At 28.6% G+C, this 16,751-nt stretch overlaps 1 protein-coding gene across 1 annotated transcript in view; it reads right to left on the bottom strand.

Moving 5' to 3' along the window:
* Nucleotides 1–1,751: 1,751 nt before the first annotated feature.
* Nucleotides 1,752–16,751, bottom strand: part of LOC107451605 (uncharacterized) — a 51,372-nt gene continuing 36,372 nt past the window's right edge. Inside the window, exons 6-8 of the mRNA XM_016067760.4 lie at nucleotides 4,756–4,859; nucleotides 4,609–4,649; nucleotides 1,752–2,058 (exon numbers count right to left, since the gene is read on the bottom strand). Of these exons, the coding sequence (XP_015923246.3) occupies nucleotides 1,914–2,058; nucleotides 4,609–4,649; nucleotides 4,756–4,859 (290 nt within the window). The 3' untranslated portion in view covers nucleotides 1,752–1,913. The remainder of the gene's footprint in view (nucleotides 2,059–4,608; nucleotides 4,650–4,755; nucleotides 4,860–16,751) is intronic.

The following is a 16,751-nucleotide window of genomic DNA, read 5'->3' on the forward strand; positions in this document are numbered from 1 at the left end:
TTGAATAATCTTTAGTTAATTTTAAAACAATGGCTAACGCTATACCTATCAAAAAATTCTATTTCGTTTTTCGCTCATCCCAGTCGAACGGTTCGTAATATAATGTTCTGATGTGAAACTGACCTTAACAAACACTCGAACCATGAGTATACCAAATTTCATCGCTTTCGATTGGATGGTTTAGGAGTTTATAAAGGACACACAAAGACATACATACAGACATTCATTTGCATATATATATATATATATATATATATATATATATATATACATATAATTTTAAATATTTTTATTTGACCTCTCTCCTGGCTACACCGGGAGCATATTTTCTTGATTAAGACTATCTTTTAGATTTTGAAGGTAAAGACAGTGAGGGGGGGGGAGGTATGTTTGTTCGAAGAAAGTTCATTTTGGAGTTTTATATCGCAATTTTAAACACCATTTGCCCAAATTAATTATCAAATTTAAGGTTAAACTCCCGATCTCGAATCATAAACATAATATCATAGTGCGTCATAATTCCAATTATTCGATCAATAGTTATCCTCATTGGTAATAACATATGTAGGAAGTAAAGGCGGCTTGTACGCGATGCTGATCATAATGCCGAATTCATGCCGTTATCCGCGAAATTGAGGGACATTAATCTCCACGATGGGTCTTGACCCACAACGGGTTATGGTAAAAATTTATTTACTTTAACTTTGTCATTTATTTATTATTATTATTATTTTGATGAAATTTATTCAGGTGTTCCAATTTTTTCTATGTAATTTTGCGCACTGCACATCACTTGCCTTCTAATAAGCACTCGGTTTTTTTCGTCTTTTAAAGTAATATGTGTAATCATTATGCAAGAGCGTAAACTGCGCCATTATAGAAACAAATTTGATAAACTTTCATTTTTCTATATTGTATCTCTTTTTTTGATCGGATTCTGAAAGGCTTAGAACTCTTTAATACTGGGTATTAAATACTGGAAAATAATTCTTTTACTTTAAACTACTCCTTTAACTAAAAGAGACTAGACTTTGGAAAATAAATTCTGCTGGGCCAAAGCCCTAACACTAATCCCGAAGAATGATAAGTTACTACTGTACAACTTGTTACACCTTAAGTTCATATATTTAACAAAGGTTAGGTATATGAACTCTCGTATTACTCATGTTGAATGGACTGAAGTACACTATTGAAAAATAAATTAATATAGAGTGAAAAAGAGAAAACTGTTTGTTAAAGGTTTTCTTTTTCTGTTTTTCAGATATGGGCATATTTTGTAGTTCTTTTTTTTCCGGGAAATTTTCTAAAACTTATGACAAAAAAAAAAAAAAAAAATTATAGTTAAAACATAGACGGAAGCGGCTGTATGAACTCCTCGTAAACAAATGTTTTCTTTAAAAAATAGTGTGATTGACTTGCATATAAAAATATTGAAGAATTTCTTAACACCTTCATTTTTTTTTTTTTTTTACTTTTTTCATTGAAGTAATCTAAAATGGAAAAATAACGATTATAATTTAAATTTAATAAATAAATTTAATAAATAAATGTAATAAATAAATGTAATAAATAAATTTAATAAATAAATTTAATAAATAAATTTAATAAATAAATTTAATAAATAAATTTAATTAATAAATTTAATTAATAAATTTAAATTTATAAATTAATTATTTCCACCACCAAGTTCTTTTTTAAAGTCCATTTAAAAAAACAATTATAAAATAAAGAAAAATAAGACACAGATTTTTGAGTGAAGGTAAACATTTATTAATGGAAAACAAAATACTCAGATATAAAGAAAGAAAATAAAGAAAATTGTATATGTTCTTGATGTGCAAGAAATTGGTTACGTTAGGAAGAACAGATACTTCAGACTGCTTAAGCATACATGTTCAAGGCATCAAATTCTACTATTCACTTTGTGACTTCAGAAACATGGCCAATGATTTGCTACTTGTGGCTACTAACTTATCCAAATATTTCAATTCATTCACAGTGGCGGATCGAATTGTCAAGCACTGATTATCACCGTTACTTCTTACAAGTATTATACATCTGGAAAAAGAAATGATGGCATGTTAAACAAGGTGTTCTAAAGACGCAGTATGTCGCATATTATTCTACTATAACTAAATGGTTCAAAAGTAAAATTTCAAATTAAAGTTTTGATTTTTTTAAAAAAAAAAAAGTATTTTGCTATATATACAAGCCATGTAGTAATAATCACTGTTTCTAATGTGTACAGTGTGGGAAAAAAACAGATTACTCTGAATAACTATTGATCTAATGATCGGATTTTCACGTTCAAAGACTCAATCTTAATGGCTCGAGGGGGTGAACTCAAATACGCCAATTAATAAGTGTAGACTATATTTTAAATTATGAAATTAGACGCAAAAACGTACTTTCTATGAATAAACATACCTTTTTTCCTACGGATTCGGATTTCTGACCCCCAAAATATAGGAGGTAGCCACAATCTAGAAAATATGTTCCCAATAGTTTGATCAGGAGAGTGCTCCAAAATTTGAATCCCTTAATGTTAATTTTACTTGTTGCGTATTTCGTTATATCTCAAGAACATTTTAATCGAATTGAAAATTCTTTGCATATAATTATAATGTTTGTTCATCCAAAGAAAATTCCATGTAAAAAATAACCTTTATTAAATATTTATTATTTTTGTCATTTTATTTAATAATGGTCGAAAAAAATTTGAATTGTAAGGTATAAAATGTTTTGTATCATTTCAAAAAATATAATTTTACTTGGCAAAATACAAAATTTGAGCTAAATCGGTCGAATAGTTTCAAAGAAATCGAATTTTAAATATCTGATTTTTTTTGAAATTTAATTTCTCCAAAACAATATTTCTGGTTTTGCTGAAACTTTGAATTTTACCATGTAGAATTAAATGTTTTAAAATGATGCAAAAATTTTCATAGCTTACCATTCAAATTTTTCATTAAGTAATGAAAAAAATTATAATAAATATTTACTAAAATTTATTTTTGCATGAAAGATTTTGCATTTTTGGATAAAAGAATTTCATAATTATGTACAAAAAATTTTCAATTCGCTTAAAAAGTTCTTGAGATATAGCGAAATACGCTAAAAGTAAAATTAACATTAAGGAGTCTATACTTTGGAGGGCTATCCTGATGAAATTATTGGGACCATATCTCCCAGATTTCGGCTACCCTCTACATTTTGGGAACAGAAATACGAATCTGTCGAAAAAAGCTACGTTTATTCAGAGAAAGTACGTTTTTGTGCCTGATTCCGTAACTTAAAATATCGTCCGCACTAAATAATTAGCATATTCGCGATCACCCCCTTCGAACCATTAGAATTGAGTCTTAGAACTTGAAGACCCGATCATTAGATCAAAAGTTATTCAGGGTGGACCGTTTTTTCTTTTGAACACTGTACATTTATTTGCCTAACAAATTGATATTCAAGCAAGAAAGAAATGAAAGACGCTTTGGAAGTCCAACGAATCAACATTGGTGACGGTGAGATTAAAAACATCAAAACCTGTTCGATTGCCAGATAAAATTTTATGTTGTTAATAATTGGGTGCTTGCAACTAATTATGTGGCTGTGTTTAATCACGTTGTTATGCATGACGTATTAGCATACAGCTTTAAGGCTTGGGTTTATTATCGCCCTGAATAAATTTTCGAATCGGATTTAATTGGATACATGTAAGCGACGTCAGGTGTGTATGTTGAACCTGATTGGTTCACCCACAAGTGTGACATCGCTTGAAAGCATTCAAATGTATTTTAACTTTTCTCTGTTCCAGCGAGACTAGAAAACTGCTAGAAAATGTTTGAGGGGAAAAATGATCGCTAAAAGGAATGGGTGAGCCATATACTTATAATGGCTTTACCAACTGGTTACTTCCACAGCATCTTGAGTAAATTTTTTGCAATACAATTCGTCGTAAATTAAATTTATCGTTAGGGATAGTTAAGTTTTGAAATTAATAATGGGGATAGTTAAGTTTTGATATTAATATGAATATTCCACACAGATTACTTTACCATCATAATAACAAAGTTAAACAAATACAACATTACATTCCAAATTATTCTAGATTATTATGACTTTTTCATTATTGGCACTTTTGTTAAGCTTAACGAATTATAAGTCTGAAGTTCATAGTTATACAATTTTTTTCAAGGAATTATTGCGTATAATAATTCATATTTTATATTTTTGTGGCATTGAAATCAAAAAATTATCAAAATTAACAAAAACAGGATTACTATAGTCAGGATCTCTGAAATGTTGAAAAAAAAAAAAAACGCTTAAAATGTAGCAGAACTTTCAGATTTCCGGTTCATATCCTCTTTTAATTTTTAAATATTTTTATCAGCTACAAATTTGACAAATTATTTCAATGCCACTAAATGTGCTTAGATCTTTTTAATTTTTTCAAGAACGTAGAAACCATTTAAAAAGGTGTTAATATTTAATGTCTTCATAATATCTTAACAAAATGCAATTTGTGGGTTTAACGTTATGATTATTCATTTTCAAGTAGTTCTTAAGAATTTTTTTTAAAAATTAAAGTAAACGAAACTTTAAACATATTACCGATGCCATTGTCCAGGTAAAAGTTTTGGTAGAGAGCGATCCTAAGAGAAAAGCAATATTATTTACAAAAACATATTTAATAGTATGTAATTGTGATAGAGGAATAAATATTGAAAAGTAATTCGTAAAAGTGTTTAGAAGCCTTACTATGGCATAAAATGTGCAAGTAACTCGATTCTTGGTCTTCTGGCTTTTTAGTTGAATTTTCGTTGCCTTTGGTTGTGGAATATCGCAAGTACGTTCTAAAATACCTATAAAACGTAACAGTAAATGTTTTGTTTTCTTTATTTTTATAACAATCACTCTTTTTTAAAAACAAGATTCGCATTATTTATTTATTCTATTGTATGATCTAAGGACAATGTATGCATTTTAATTTTACGAAAACTGAGTTAAGAGCTAGAATGACCAAATAGGTATGTTTTCTTATTTTAAAATAAATTAGAACTCATCATTTATTCTTCGAAAGTTTTGAATTTATTTTAATATACATATTTTCTAGACTTTCGAAATAAAAATTTGCCCCTTGCTTAACGAATCATGTTACCTTTCTGCCACTTTGGAAAATAAATATTAATTATAATAATAATATGATAATTTGTTAATTATGAAAATATATTAGAATTTAATATAATTTCTTTTCAGAGTTCCAATAAAAATATGTAAGCGCGTTAATTACTAAAAGGAAATCAATGTCTCTTAATGATCATTTCTGAACTGCTCAAATATTCACTGCATTTTAAAAACCTTAAACATTTTTAAAACTTACGAATATCCCTTAAAAAATTTTCCTATTAGAGATAAGTTCAGATAAGTTCAAATTTACTTTTGAGGGTTCAAAATCAAAGGCTATATAAAGAATCACGGAGTTTTGAGCAAGAAATTAATCAATACAAATTTAATTCGTATTGTTGAGCTAAAGTTTTCAGCCATCACTTGATTTTTTATGACTGAAAAGTAGTCCTTTAGATTTTTCTAACAACACCTTAAAACAAAAAACAAAAAAAAAACAAAAAAATGTTTTTTTTTAAAAAAGGAGAGGATATTTTTAGAGTTAAAGAGGGAGCCTGAAAACTACTATTTCTTTATTTCTTATACAGCGTCGCATGAGAAAACTAATTTTTATTTCCCTTATGATATGCATAAATAATTTTTATAAAGTAATTTAAAGTTACATAATAAATTGTCTAAATGCATACACAAACAATTGTAATAATTTTAACTTACAAGTACTATGAAATATTTCTTATATAAATTTCGCAGTGCATTTATTATTTTATTTTTTTGTTGTTACAATTGAGCTGTTGATTCTCTTACTGATACGTGTTTAATAATACACTCAGAAGTAGATCTGAAAACAAAATCGTGATTAACACCTTAAGCGGAAGATAAAACTAATTAATTTCACAATTAATTTTACTAATTAATTAATAACATTTAATTTAAGAGCCAGTTAACCATTTAGGAAACCAATTTTCCATCTACGAAATCACTGTTTCGACAGGATTGAAATTGTTAGATTTTTTAAACTTTTCATGACTAATAAGGTATGTTAATTATAATTATTCTTAGGAAATAAAACTTTTAGCCAATATTAGAATGCAAAAATAGCTGGTAAAAATTAGTTGAAAAAAAAATATTAAAAATGTTTTTTTTCTAATATTAAATTTCCTTTATATATTTAAGCGATAACACTTCTTCATTTATAAAATGCTGCAACTATAGTTACATATACGATTTCGATACAAATAATTACAAATAAGTATAGTTACAAATAAGACTCGGCAACCGCTCAACAACATTCAATTTCGCTTAGAAAGTCAGAAAGAGAATTATTTCCAATTAAACTCAAATATGTTTGGTTGCTACATTATTTCTGTAAATAATTTGAAACCCCAGAAAAAGTGCTAACCTAATCAATTAGAGAAAGCTTTTAATTTTAATGAAGGACTCCCCATAGGTGCAAAGTTTTACACCTTTTGCGAAAGATGATGCTGTAGTATAAAAACATGTTTTTCTGCATTTTATTCCTGATTTCACAATGGTGATTTTAAAAGATTTTGTCTAGCACATGTTATTAATTCAAAAAAATATATGAATAGCAAAACTTATAATCTTGCTTTCTTGTTTTAATAACTCGTAAAATATAACAAATAATTGCAAAAATGTAAGAAAAATAAATAAATGAGTTATTTCACTACCACGAGGAAAAATCTTTTCCGAAAAGTCACGAAATTTCGAACTTTGAAGGAATGACTCACGTATTCAATTTTTTTTCTCAGAATTCTATTTAAAAGTTACAAATGTCTATATTTTTAAGTAAATAAAGGGAGCTCTCTTTGGTCTCAAATTCTAAGAGTTACGTTACAACTATATAAAGATCAGCTACTTCCATTCCATCGCCGAATCTCAAGATCATTGATTCCTGAAAAGATGTTAAAAACTCAAACTAATCTAGTTTGACACTCATGTTTTTTTAATTTTTTAAAAAAATATATGTAGTTTTTTGGGGGACTTATGGACAGTTAGATATTATAATTAGGATAAGGAAAATTTAGAATCTTTCTGTTCCAATAGATTTCGTTTCCTTAAAATTTTGCTTCATTTATTTATTTATCTTACCATTAAATGGGTGCCGCTGCACGACTCTTTAGAAGTATCGAGATGCCTTAGCATGGTATTTATGTTTTTTTTATAGGGCATCGTTATACAAGGTTCGGCTATTAATTTCCAGGACTCGTGGAATAACTCAGAAGAAAATAAAATTAAACACATAGCCATTTAATATTATTCGAAGTAACCCCCATCAGCCATAATGCACGTCTGTGCTCGGCAGTGAAAATTTCGGATCGAAGTTTTAAAGTCCTCTTTTGGAATGCTCTTTAATAGTGACGTTACAGTCTTCTTGATGGCTTCGACATCTTGAAATCTTGTCCCCTTCAGAGAATTTTTCAGCTTAGGAAACAGTCTGCGGGTGCTAGGTCTGGAGAGTATGGTGGATGCTGCATTTCAACGACACCATGCTGGGCTAAGAATCGCCTCACAGGCAACGCAATGTGTGGAAGCGAACCTTTTCAATTTCTTCCGGCGTGCGTAATGACTGCGGCCAACATGTGTGTGGATCATATTCCACGCTTTCGCGCTGTCTCAAAAGCGTTTAAACCATTCAAAAGTTCTGGAGCGACATAATGCTTCCTCGCTGTAAACTTCTTTAAATCATTTGTAGGTTTCTGCAGCTGTCTTGCCCAATTTGAAGCAACATTTAATGTTTATTCTTGCTCCATTTTCACTTCGACAATAGGAATTTAAGAGCTATGTTTTAATGCGCCTTTCTATGAGAACCACTTACTTCAGTATGGTGCCGATTGCACTGCACATGCGCAAGAAAACACTCTTCAATATGCAATCATTAGCGCCATCTTCTGGCTTTTCGTTTTCCTACAGTTACGTCAGTCCTGGAAATTAATAGCCGGACCTTGTACTTGGCTTTCTCTTTTGGAATTATATCGCAAGTTGAAATGGAGTTCAAAATAATTGCAATTTAAAAACCGGAATGTGCTGATCTACCATCTCGCAGCAAAATTGCAATAATGCATTGTCGGAGCCGCCGAGGTAATTTCTTTACCTTTGACTCTGTATGAATTAAAATTTAATATAGATATGATTTCACATTTCAGCAGCACCTTTTAAAAAGAAATATTTTAATATTTGATTGCCATTATTATAAAAAGCGTTCATATCAGAGATAAACTGATGTTCACAATCGCATCTAGTCATTAATTAAAAATCATTTAGAAAAATTCAAGGTATTAAAATCATCAAACAATTTGGGTTATCATATTCATTGTGAAATGCATTGAAAGAGAAATTTATCTGAAAATATTTCCATTTAATAAAAATTGTTTATTTTATTCTAAGTATTCATTTTTTTATTGAACACTCTCTAATACCCTTAATTTATATTGAAATTTCATATCAGTAATAATTACACTGGGGAACAAATTTCTTGTTGTATTTATACAAATACTTGATCTTGCCTAATTCGGGAGTGGGGAATTCAAATCTGAAACTAGTTTTGTTCCTAAAGCAATAAATTTTTAATGAAATTTTTAGTCTATTATTTGTCGAAATGTACAAGTTTAAAAACTTTATAGATAACAGGGGGTCGCGCAAATGTTACAACAAACTTCCAGGGTCGAGCGTGTTTAGGGATGTTCCCCTATTATGAACTATTCAAAAGCGCACGAAGCAAGCAACAGTGACATTTCAGGATATGCATTCCTATGCAATTTCAAACCTGATAATGTGCTCTAACTTCCATAGAAGTCTATCGCAACATTTACGTAGCCCCATGTAACATATAGTATAATATAATATAATATAATATAATATAATATAATATAATATAATATAATATAATATAATATAATATAATATAATATAATATAATATAATATAATATAATATAATATAATATAATATAATATAATATAATATAATATAATATAATATAATATAATATAATATAATATAATATAATATAATATAATATAATATAATATAATATAATATAATATGTGTTATACATAAGATATATTTATAACTCGCGATTTTAACCTGTACATTTCGACAAAAAATAGACTTACAAAACTATCTAAGATCTGTTAAAAAAAATCTCATGCAACAGGAAACAAAAAAAAGTGTTTTCCAGTATTATTATAAAATGATGGTTTATGAATTATCTATTCAAATTAATGGATTCAAAGGTAATAAAATGAAAATAGCTAACAAAATCTTACAAGCTTCCAATTCAAACAAGATAAAATAACCCAAACAATTTAAAAACACGACCGGTTTTTCCACTATTATTGCCAAAATGAATCCATTTGTCTTATATAATATGTTCAAACAGCGACTTTGTGGTCGGGAAATTACGTTAAGTGGGATAAAATCTTGTATTTCCCCCCTTCGATATTTTTTCTCCTTGCATGTCGATTCACATTATTACTCGCTTCAAAAATTTGGTTGCTTTAGCCATCGAAAAAAACGTTTAAAATTGCGCAAATATCATGCTGTTTCATTCATATCGTAGTTCATCAAGGAATGGATAAGTGTTCCCACCTGTTATTAACATTAATAGCAGGTGTTTTATGGAAAGAGCATGTTGTGCCTACTTTTTTGCATGCGTTTCCTATCTCCAACATTTAAACTTTGTACAGCTGATGAATTTTCTCCAAATTATCTTTATGGAAATAGCTTATGATTCAAAGCATTATTTAGCCGCTCGCGTAATAATGGTAGGCAGCGGATTACATGAATATCGAAGTGATGTATGGTAGACAGGCTAAAAATAATCTCATGATATCAGTTTTTTTTAAGGTTAATGTGTATTTAGTTGAGCCGCAACTTTGTATCTAAAAATTACCCATGTAAAGAAGAAAAGATTAATATTATTAAAAACATTTTTTCGGAGGATTAAGTTTTTGTACTATTTGTTAAAATGTTAAGTATTTATATATTAAATATTTAATTGCTAAATAGTTTGAAAGCATTCCCGGCGGGCAATTCTCGCTTGAACTCTTAAATACAGTGCTTTTGCCTTTTGCAGATCTAATTATAATAATAATAAAAACTTAACAAATATTTTATTAAAGCTTTTGGAAATTTGTAGGTTTAGTTTTTCGTTATTTTATTAATGCGTATCCAAATATTGAATTAGGTAAGCTACCACGTCTTCTAGTGTTTGTATAAAATCCCACTTCAGCTAAAAATGAGAATTCCTATTTTCCATCGCGAATGTTTTAAGTATTTGCTTATTTATTGCTGCATATTCATATGCAGGTGGTGTGTTAATTACAAACACGCACTATAAGCCCTTATCAAATTTTTACAGTAGAGAGAGAATGATGAGATTGCGCGTTTAGGAAAACCCTACTGTGAATTATATTGCAACTGGCAAATTTTATATAATTTTTAAGTTTTCTTTAAAGTGGTAGCCAGCATTTTAATTTAATATTTCCCCCGGTTTAATAAATTTAAATCTTTGCTACTTCAGACCTGGCACTTTTAAGATTCCCATAGCGTGGAAAAAATTTTATACAGTGGTGTAAAAGTGGTAGCAAAAGTGAAAAAATTATATTTAGTTTAGACTTTGAACAAAACTATTTTTAATTTAAGAAAAGTGTATGGATGTTGGAACCGTAGGAATGGTTTTACATATGGTTTTGGAATGGTTAAAAATAGTATATAATAAAATGGTAACTAACTTAAAAAAGTATCATTAGCCTTGATATATATATATATATATATATATATATATATATATATATATATATATATATATATATATATATATATATATATATATATATATATATATATATATATATATATATATATATATATATATATATATATATATATATATATATATATATATATATATATATATATATATATATATATTTGCATACTCTTAAGAAGTTCTGCTTTAATTTACTATTATTTGGTATCTTTGCGAAAAGCGTAAACGTTTGCTGCTATGCTATATCAAGAAAAACTTCCCAAGAACGATTACTAAACTTAAAATAAAACATGAAATTATGTGATTGGAAATAAAAAAAATACAACATGCTATTCATACCATTAAAAATAATTTGTTCTCTTAAGGAATGCTATTTGTGATAAGGGCATTTGAATTGCTACATTGCCAATTCTAACAACACAGTTCCTTAACCGAGATTCATTTTTTCTCCCCCCTTTAAATGCTTCTATTTTTATAACCTAATATTATAACCTCCTTATTCTATTCTATTATAACCTATTTATTTCGTTTCATTAATTAATATACCTGAAATAAAATATTGCTTATTCCTATCTCGCGATAAACCATTAGATTTTCTATTGTAATTAAGTTGCTCGTTTTTGCTATTTATTTTGTTACTGGCAGCCTTTGGTGACCTATATGTTACCTTTCAAAATTGTTTACTCTAACATATAAACTTTAATGGTAATCAAGCTGAATGCACAACACAACTGTATTTAAATATTCTAATTCTTCAATCCTTCATCCAAAGTCCAATCTTAACACCATAATTAGTTTTAAATAATATATTAACAGAAACTGTAAACAATATATTAACTTCTTTCACCCTCTAGCTGTGGCCCGTGGCTTAGGCTTTACTCGTGCGGAAGTAACAAGATTTCACTTTTAGTTTTTTTCAAGAAATGTCTCCGATATTTTCAAAGTTCTTTATGCATTGAATTTTAGTAATAATTTAAAATCTGACCGGCAGCCATTAAATCAGACAAACATCCATAAATTTGAGATCGGGACATTTCAGCATAGTAGTCAGCAGAAGTATTAAAGTATTTTTCATCTCCGTCGTGAGATGAAATTAAAAAAAGACTCATCCCAATTTAATTACATACTGTCCTACTTTACTTACGAGCTTTAACTTGAGTATTGTGTAATATATACGTGTCATTGCTGGAAAAAGGCAAGTATCTTACAGTGTATGGAACAATGGGACCGTTTATATTTAAATTTCTACAGCCATTTTAGAAAGGATCAAAGATAAAGCTAAATAATTACTACGTAACTAAATTTTTATTTCCATAAAAATACAAAATTATTCTAAACTAGGAGGCTTCGCCCCCTGCTCGCTGGCGCTCGCCAGCACCCGGAACTGCTTTCACGGTTCATTTCGTATTGCTTCGCAATCCAATGCTCGCTTTGCTCGCTCATTGGATAAGTTCTTAACGTCTAGCTTTTGTACACTTTTTTGAATACTGAAGTTCCGAAAACTTTTCACTGTAGAAAATTCTAAACCTGTACATTTCAATATTAATTTGAAATTGCAAACAGTTCGCATATTTTTCTTAATCACACTATTCTAAATTTCAGTTGTTGAGAAAAGTAACTGTTGTAAGTTTCGCTTTAAAGTCTTTCCCACCAGAGGGCTAAAGCCATGTGTTGTAAAACAATATGAAATAGTAGTCTGTCACTGAACGCCGGATGTAAAGCATCGGCTTTGATGTAATTTTGTATTTTTAATTCTCTGAAAGGCGCAACCCTGTTAATATGGAATTTGTAAAATAAATGTATATATTTTTGATTGTTGATGAAGTCCATCATTTTGTGTTTTCATCAGTGTTCAGAAGCAGAACAACTCTAAGTTTTTTTATTTTATCACAAAAATATAAAATGTATAAAAAACAAAAAAAAAAAAAGAGTAAGAAAATGAGTATAGTCATAGAAAAAGTTAAAATTATAATATAGTATTTGTCAGTTAAAATAAAACTTTTTGTTTAAGTCATTGCTAACAATTCAAATTTCTCCGAGGCAATTCTAAAATATAAATTAAGGTAGTATTGTTAAGTTGAAACACAATATTTTTGGTTTTGATGTCAACAATACAATTCAATTTTTCACAAAAACGATTGTTTCCATTGTTTAATTCAATGTCAACAGTTCAAATTTTTCTGAGGCAACTCTTAACCTCTAAATATTATTTTTTTTATGTACACATTTCTAAATGTCAGTATTCAACCACAAAACAACTTGAAGTCCTCAAATTTAGCATGAAGTTGTAAAATGTAATGAAAGAGGGTCATAGCAATAATGAAAGTAGAAGTAAAGTTAGTACTGTAAAATTAAAACAATAATCAATGAGCCAAGTTCTTCGAGAAGCAGTTGTAGAAGTAGGTTGTTTATTTAAAACTTTTTATAGAATTTCTTTAAAAACACAATTGTTAATTTGGGCATTTGGCGATACAACACTTATAGAATTAAAGGATTTGTTACGTCAAGCACTCAGGTATCATAATTTTGATCTAGTTGCGCTATGTCATTTTGATTTATGTTGCTAAGTTAACTTTCAAAAAATTCTATGGCTGGCAACAGCATTTTTATTTTTTAAGTTGTTTACTTTTATTTCTTTTAGAATTCGTTATTTTTTTAGCGAAATGTTTTTTAATCTAACAGAATTCTTTGCCGACTGTTTTCTCTATAAATGAAGAAAATAAAGTAAATATTTAAGTGTTGTGAAAAGAATCTTATTTAGTTGTACAAAGTACTTCAGCCAAAATTTGGAAGCCACGTAAGAGAATTACATATATTAGATCAGAAACACATCATTAAAAGGCAGACTGCTTTGGTGTTTTCGAAACGTAAGCAAAACAAAGCAAGCGTTGCCACCGGCGGAAAAGAAATATAGCCAAAATTTGGGAGCCACGTAAGAGAATTATATATATTAGATTAGATAAATACTCAAAGTATAAATTGGTGTTTTCAAAACGTAAGCAAAACAAAGCAAGCGTTGCCACCGGCGGAAAAGAAATATAGCCAAAATTTGGGAGCCACGTAAGAGAATTATATATATTAGATTAGATAAATACTCAAAGTATAAATAATTTTTAAAAACTACTTAAATTATATCTAAACAATATATAGAGGAATACCCGATTTTATGGTGTCGCATAAGAGAAACATATATGTATGTAAGTATATGTATGTAAGTTATATATATATATATATATATATATATATATATATATATATATATATATATATATATATATATATATATATATATATATATATATATATATATATATATATATATAGAGAGAGAGAGAGAGAGAGAGAGAGAGAGAGAGAGAGAGAGAATTAATACCGATGTTCAGAGTGATTTAAGACATATAAAGTTACATTCCGGAAATTCCGTTCTAAATATACTCAAGAATAATTAAGATATTAGTGAAATATCAATTAAGTGAGCTACTACTTTTAAAATTTCTACAGTGTATAATATATACTTAAACTATATATTAATCAGTATCTTTGTATTTTTAAAGTGCAGTGGTTAAAATCCTTTTAAAACAAATGCTAAAATATAAATTTTGCAACCACTTAAAATATTCAGTAAAATTCTTCGGGAAAAAGTCGAAGAAAATGTTACACCTGGGCAGGGCATGTATACTTTTCATTAAACTTTAACTTTGACACTTTTCCTTGTAAACTAAAATCGTTACCTCCAATCCTTATGTTTTGGTCCAACCGTAACAACATTTATTGTAATAAAGAAATTACACATTGACTATTAAAAAAGAGATATAAAATTGGGATTAATACAGAACTCGAAGATCTGAATTTTGCTGATGTCATTGAGCCATTCATCTAAAAACTCTGTCCTTGAAAATAAAATGCAATTGTTCAAAAAGTATGCTAACAGTGTGAGGTTGCAAGTAAAAAGAAAACATGAACCATGAAAATAAATGCAAAATCTCGAAGAAAAGCAAAAATTGATGAAGACGAAATTTTAATGTAGAAGAGATCACGTATTGAGAGGAATATTAAAAACAGCGCAAGATGATCTTTTAGAATCTTCGAAAAATTCTGACAGTCAACAAACATTCAAAATAGAACAAAAATAAATATTTATTAGACAATGTCTTTTGAAACTTTATTGTATTGTTCTGATGGTTTAATCGTGCTTAGAAAATCAGAATTTCAAAAACTTGAAGTTTTCAAAATAATTGTCTCAGAAAGATTTTCAAATCTTATGGTCCATTATTGAAATTAGAAATGGTAAAATATTGGGAAAAAATGAATCTCACTACAATAGAAAAAAAATCAAACAAGAGAGGGTGAAGTTTTACCGGCCATGTGCTAGAATAATAGCAGAGAAATTGTACAAGATTTTTTACCATGAATGAGTTAACGAACAAAAATGCAATTAAGATTTTAAGAGGACAGGCTTTGAAGAATTAGAGGATGTCAGTTCCCAAGCGAAAGACTGGGAAGTAAGGAGAAGTAAGCAGGAGGCCTTATGCAGAACACAGAAGAGTCTAAGTAATAAGAACTTTACTTCCCAAAATAAGTTCTTTTTAGGTTGGTCAAAATTATTTTAAATGAATTAATTAAAATGAAAATCAAATGTTAAAACATAAGATTATAAAACCCATTTAAAAACAAGATAAGTTCGAAAGTTTGCACACCGAGCATTTTTAAATCTTTTTACAATCGGTTAATGTACCATTAGCAAAGTTTGTAAATCTGACGTCTTAGCCCTCCGCAGTAAATGACAAAGGAATCACAATGTGTATAAGCGAAATTCGTTTAATTCTGCTACCACTTAAAAGCTAAACAAAGTAACTATGATGTCTTTTGCACATACTAACCATTTCAATTGTTTAAATATCATTCGATTGCTTAAATGCACATACCGTTCAAAATCCTTGTACACCAAATTTAAAAATATTGTTTTATCGGAATACGAACTACTTATATCCTGGTCTTATATCTACATAACTGTCAAGTTCTTTTTCTTTGATTACACTAAGGAGCTATTTAAACAAAAAGAGCAGAAGAAAAAAGCATTGCATAAGATTTTTTAAAACATATTAGACACTTTCTGGACAAATCTGGAATTAATAATTTCTCTCGATAAGTTCACTTCTTATGCAATTTAATCATACAGTCCAGATAAGAAGTTTTCGAAAATTCCCTCGAGTGACCACCAAGTGCCCACACTTCACTAATATGTAGAGCGTGGCGTTTGGAAGAAGGCGGTAATACACCTCGGTTTAAAATACGAAATGTTAAGGTCATTTGTTTCTCGTGTTGATTGGAATTTTCAAAGGAACAAGGAGCAGAAAAGTGTGGGAGTATATAGGATGCCTCTTAAGGAGTCATTCTATATTAATTCATAGCTTAAAATAGATATCTTTAATAAATTTTAAGACGTAGAAAATTATTCGATTTCAAACAGCCATAAACATTCAATATTCCAATTAAAAGATAAGTTTCAGAGTTAATGGGCAATAATACTTCGAAATAAATAGTCATTGAGAAAATCCCAAATGCTCCCTGGAGTCATATTTTTGAATTTATTAAGATTTTTAAATTTTCCATTTTGAATGATGTTCAATTACGTAAATAAAAATCTTACAAACTATCACATTTCAAAATCCCCATATTTAAATCGGGCATGCTGGAAATGCATTGGCTTTTCATGATTGTAATGACCTGAATCACTACGGCCATTATACGGCCAACTTCAATACTCTCAAAGGGGAAACCTTTATTTCAATTATTTGCTTCACAATTTTTTATTATAAATATATATTTATTATAAATA

This window comes from Parasteatoda tepidariorum, chromosome 5, assembly GCF_982258835.1.
Source record: "Parasteatoda tepidariorum strain Cologne lab strain chromosome 5, Ptep-v5.0, whole genome shotgun sequence".
Taxonomy (NCBI): domain Eukaryota; kingdom Metazoa; phylum Arthropoda; class Arachnida; order Araneae; family Theridiidae; genus Parasteatoda; species Parasteatoda tepidariorum.